Source organism: Mustela nigripes, chromosome 12, assembly GCF_022355385.1.
Source record: "Mustela nigripes isolate SB6536 chromosome 12, MUSNIG.SB6536, whole genome shotgun sequence".
In the NCBI taxonomy this organism is placed as follows: domain Eukaryota; kingdom Metazoa; phylum Chordata; class Mammalia; order Carnivora; family Mustelidae; genus Mustela; species Mustela nigripes.
The window spans coordinates 61,371,911-61,377,267 of record NC_081568.1 but is presented as its reverse complement, the minus strand read 5'-3'; the positions used below and the strand labels follow the sequence as shown (position 1 = coordinate 61,377,267).

Here is a 5,357-nt window from a genome sequence, read left to right as displayed (position 1 = left end):
GTCGAGCCACGCTGGGGGCGGCGGCGGGGGGGGGGGATCACCTCCCCAAATGCAGAACTCCGCAATCCACCAGGGCACCTTATGACCCCATACTTGCCATTTCAGCCCCCTTACCCACCTTTCTTGGCTCAAAGCCCTCTAGGAACGACGTGATTAGAAATAATTCCCCACAGTGGGGCTTCGATTGGAAGGTATTTTACTTGTTTAAACATATTATTTTCTTAAGTGACAGGAGGACAAGGCTGGGAAATGGGAAAACAATCCCCTAAACTTCACGCGACTCACCCCGGTTGTCCTTAGTAAGAACATATTCATGGACAAACATTACATTTTCCTCCAACCCCCATTTCAGATTCCTCTCTGTCCCCCACTCCCAGCATTGTGATACTGGGCGAGTAGATCGCTTCTCCTGGGGGAACCCGAGTTTTCCGCGCGTACTGGTGACGAGGAAATGAGCGAAACGGACACACTTGTATGCAAAGGCGCAGGAAGCCCCTTGCCGCCGGCTGCGGCAGCAGAGGGGCGCGGGGAGGGGTACTGAGGAGGGGGAGGAGCGGAGAGGCCACTGGCCGGCTGCCCGCTATCCCAGCCGCTCGGATTCCAGAGGTCAGCGTTTGGCTGGCAGCGCGCCCGCCACCTCTCCTCCCCCCGGGTCCGGAGAGCCGCGCAGGCCGGATCCCCGGGGACGCGCCAGGCGCAGGCCGGACTGCCGGACTGGGGCCCGAGCCAGCAAGCAGCCAGCGGATCCCGCTCCGAGGCCGATGACGTCTTCCTCTTTGGCTCCGCCGGCGCCAAGCCGGGCAGGGCGGGTGACGTCACCATACGGTCACGTGATCACCATTCAAACAAACAACTCCCCTCCCCCGGCGCGCCCGCTTCTCCCCGCCCCTCCCCGCCCCGCCGAGAGGCAGCATATAAACCGGTTCCTCGCGGGCCGAGCTCGCTGTGAAGGACGCCGGGCTGTGATAGGTGTGGCTGGGGCTGGAGGGGCAGTCGGGGGAGCAGCAAAGAAGCCTAGGCGGCCGAGAGCCCCGCGCGACGCCTCCCGCACTCAGTCTAAGCGTAGTTTGGGGTTCGGCGCAGGGAGAACTAGGGTCGGGCTTTTCCTCCAAAGCCGCTGCCCTACCCCTGGCTTCCGAGGACAAAAGAGCACCGCGAACAGGCACGCTGGGGGCGCTAGGGCCGGCCATGGTCATGGAAGTGGGCTCCCTGGACGCCGGAGGCCTGCGGACGCTGCTTCGGGAGCGCGCCGCGCAGTGCCTACTGCTGGACTGCCGCTCCTTCTTCGCTTTCAACGCCGGGCACATCGCCGGGTCGGTCAACGTGCGCTTCAGCACCATCGTGCGGCGCCGGGCCAAGGGCGCCATGGGTCTGGAGCACATCGTGCCCAACGCCGAACTGCGGGGCCGCCTCCTGGCGGGCGCCTACCACGCCGTGGTGCTGCTGGACGAGCGCAGCGCCGCCCTGGACGGCGCCAAGAGAGACGGCACCTTGGCCTTGGCCGCCGGCGCGCTCTGCCGAGAGGCGCGCGCCGCACAAGTCTTCTTCCTCAAAGGTAGGCCCTCGGGGAAGTTCTGGAGCTGCACGCCCCCACCCCAGCCACGCCGCCTTGCCGCGGGACCCCTGGCCCTCGGCCCCTTCGGGCTACCCCACCTGGAGCGCGTGGGCGCCCGAGCCCTATTCCGGGGACTTGTCTTTGGCTTTGTTTGGCTTTAAGAACAAAGACTTTGCCTGGGCCTCTCCGGGGTAAACTTCAGCCCTGGTTGGCACGGGGTTGGTTAGATGAAGGTACCCTGTCCCCGACGATACTAATGGAAACAAGTATGTCTCTTTGTCTTCCCAGGAGGATATGAAGCTTTTTCAGCCTCCTACCCGGAGCTGTGCAGCAAACAGTCGACCCCCATGGGGCTCAGCCTTCCCCTGAGTACCAGCGTCCCTGACAGCGCTGAATCAGGGTGCAGTTCTTGCAGCACCCCGCTCTATGATCAGGTTAGTAGGGGGCCTGTGCTGAGGGTTGGGGCAAAGGCCTGGAAGAGCAGTACTAGTGAGAATATCCAAAGTAACCTTTAAGTTTTTAAGGAGGGGCACACAGGGCTACTAATTTATCCCACAGTTAAGGGGTCTGATGGAGGGGAGGCTAATTGCTGACACCACAGAAATGAAATAGGCAAATGGGTTTAGTCCCCTATTTATTTATACTCTAACAATAGTGCTAAACATACCCGGTATCTACAAATGACTTTTCTAGCAGGGAGTTTTTGTGGGTGTGGGCGCCAGCATTGACTTTGAGCAAAGCTTGACAAGTGTTGGATATTTCTGGATTTCAGGGTGGCCCAGTGGAGATCCTGCCCTTTCTGTACCTGGGCAGTGCCTATCATGCTTCCCGAAAAGACATGCTGGATGCCTTGGGCATCACTGCCTTGATCAATGTCTCAGCCAATTGTCCCAACCATTTTGAGGGTCACTACCAGTACAAGAGCATCCCTGTGGAAGACAACCACAAGGCGGACATCAGCTCCTGGTTCAACGAGGCTATTGACTTCATAGGTAAATGGACAGACAGATGCCTGGGATTTCTGCCTTGCTCCCCCCATTTTAGTCACCATGCCCAACTCTATGGCAAGGAATTGAATGACATTCGCCTGAGCCTTTCTCCATACATTAACTGTCAGTCTGGTGTGGGCAACATCCCTGCAAAATAGGGATTTGATGTCCTATTCAACAAATTAGCAAACGGAGGCTCAGAAAGTTGAATTGACTTAACTAACTTATCTAACTTCGTGGAGATGCCTGGTCTTGGTTTAAATCCCTTGCTGTTCTCTGCACAATGCCCACGTTGCCTCCGCAGAGCACTGTTTGATGGCATGAGGTGATGTTGCCATTCTCTGGATAGGACACACCCGTTTCTTAGGCACCCGCTGCCTGGGGTTGGGGTTGTTCCCCCGAGCTCTGGAGTAACTGGCCACCCTTTGTTTTCCAGACTCCATCAAGAATGCTGGAGGAAGGGTGTTTGTCCACTGCCAGGCAGGCATTTCCAGGTCAGCTACCATCTGCCTTGCTTACCTCATGAGGACTAACCGAGTCAAGCTGGATGAGGCCTTTGAGTTTGTGAAGCAGAGGAGAAGCATCATTTCCCCCAACTTCAGCTTCATGGGCCAGCTGCTGCAGTTTGAGTCCCAGGTCCTGGCCCCACACTGCTCAGCAGAGGCCGGGAGCCCCGCCATGGCTGTGCTGGACCGCGGCACCTCCACCACCACTGTCTTCAACTTCCCTGTCTCCATCCCTGTCCACTCCACGAACAGTGCATTGAGCTACCTTCAGAGCCCCATTACGACCTCTCCCAGCTGCTGAAAGTCCACGGGAGGTAGCCTCCACAACTCACTGGGACTCTCGGCTCCTTGAGGAGAAATGCAATAACTCTGGGGAGGGTGCTTGTGAGGGCTGGTCCTTATTTATTTAATTTCACCCCGAGTTCCACTGGGTTCCTAAGCAGTCATAGTGATGACGTTGCATCAAGATGTTTGCTGAACTCAGCACGTTCGGGACCAATATATATAGTGGGTACATCAAGTCCCTCTGACAAAATGGGGCAGAAGAGAAAGGACTCCATGTAAGAGCCGGTTTCTTTTTGCTTGCTCCTGTTTTTTTGTAGGAACTCTTCATGCTTGACATACCTACCAGTATTATCATTCCTGACGACACATACCTATGAGAATATACCTTATTTATTTTTGTGGAGGTGGTCTGCCTTCACAAATGTCAGTGTCTACTCCTAGAAGAACCAAATACCTCAATTTTTGTGTTTGAGTACTGTAATATCCTGTAAATACACCCTAAGCAGGTCTGTGTTCAGCACTGATGGAAAGCACCAGTGTTGGTTTTTTTTTTTTTCAGTTGCCAGCAGTTGTATGTTTGATTATTTATGAACTGAAATAATATATTTCTTCTTTTAAGAAGACATTTTGTTACATAAGGATGACTTTTTTTATACAACAGAATAAATTATGGCATTTCTATTGAAATCTCAATGGTTTTATTTCTTGGGCAGTCCCAACTAATCCCTCTCCCATGAGTGAACCAGAACCTGGACAAGAGCCTCACAGATGTGTGTCTTGGGATCTGGTGATGGCTGGGTTCAAGGGAGGTAGAAAAGTGTCATCTATCATGGAAAGCCAGGTGTCACAGCTGACCTCTTGAGTATCAGATCCAAGTGTCCCCGTATTTCTACCATGTTACACAGGGAACCCAAGTGTTCCCAGAGCCAAAAGGAATGACCATTTGCTTGGGTTGCCTTTTTAAAATACTCTACCCAGGGTAATATAAAAATCCACCCTCTTTCCTGAACTGTGCTAGAATACCAGACATAAACGTGTTCCTGCTATGTGTAAGGTAGTGCGTGCTACCTGCTCCCCAAATAACTCAGCAGGACCCTTTTGCAGACAGAGATGCTGAGACCCAGCATAAGTGGCAGTTGGGGAAATCAGGGCCTCCATCTGTTTTGTTCCCTAATTCTGTGTGGCGTACACTTTATCACTCCTCTCATGTGCCCTTTTTCTTTTTTTGTTTGTTTCTTTTTTTTTTTTTTTTTGCCTTTGAAAAGACCTTTATGAAAAGAATACGAAGCACTATGAGCAAATACAACACAATGAATCACCTGAAACTCCCACCCCTCACCTGACCATTAAAGCTTTGGAATACATCCATGCTAGCATCTTTATATACATACACATACACGTGCACGCACACAACACACACACACATATACACATACACATACTGAATTTTCGGTAGCTGCCTCCAGGTCACTTGCTGGTCTGATTTCATAATTCGTTGAAGATAGACAATCAAATCTGATTTGCTCTAGGGCAAGATTCTAGATTTTTACTCTTGTGGAACAGGCCAAAACAGAGAAGGTGTAATTGACTACCACCCATAATCCAGTCTATAATGTTGAATTAAATAAATTAAATAGTAGTGAAGCTCTTGGGTTCCTGGCCCCTTAGCTCTGGTCCCTACTCGTTCACCCCCCCCAACATGTTTCTGGACATAGTGATTTAGGAAGCCGAAAAGGAAACCTCTTCTCCAGTAATGACCTGAACAGTGGTCCTGGTCCAGCCATAGTCATTTAAGGCCTTGACACACAATCAGTGACCTTGACCTTTCCCCACTGGTTCACCATCTGCCACTTGACTCTCATGGCCTGAAAGATCCCTGTGTTCTGAGTTCTAAGAACTTAGCCTGAGCTGGCAAGCTCATTTCCTTGGCTGGGCTTTCAACTGCAAGTGTGTTCACGCCTTTCAAAACAAACCGTACCCAGTGTTTTTATCAAACCCTAGAAATTTACTATGGCGAATATC

General features: G+C 52.4%; 1 protein-coding gene across 1 annotated transcript; it reads left to right on the top strand.

Annotated features, from left to right (window-relative positions):
• Positions 1-926: 926 nt before the first annotated feature.
• DUSP1 (dual specificity phosphatase 1) lies at positions 927-4,016 on the top strand. The gene is made up of 4 exons (XM_059417367.1): positions 927-1,555; positions 1,844-1,989; positions 2,328-2,547; positions 2,981-4,016. The coding sequence occupies exons 1-4, from the start codon at positions 1,189-1,191 to the stop codon at positions 3,349-3,351; spliced, it is 1,104 nt and encodes a 367-aa protein (XP_059273350.1). The 5' UTR covers positions 927-1,188; the 3' UTR covers positions 3,352-4,016.
• The last annotated feature ends 1,341 nt before the right edge of the window (positions 4,017-5,357 follow it).

Excerpts from the sequence above, each read along its gene's own strand:
- DUSP1 (XM_059417367.1), top strand. The coding sequence starts at position 1,189 with ATGGTCATGGAAGTGGGCTCCCTGGACGCCGGAGGCCTGCGGACGCTG. Across the intron at positions 1,556-1,843 it reads ACAAGTCTTCTTCCTCAAAG|GAGGATATGAAGCTTTTTCA; the intron begins GTAGGCCCTCGG and ends TTGTCTTCCCAG. Across the intron at positions 1,990-2,327 it reads GCACCCCGCTCTATGATCAG|GGTGGCCCAGTGGAGATCCT; the intron begins GTTAGTAGGGGG and ends TCTGGATTTCAG.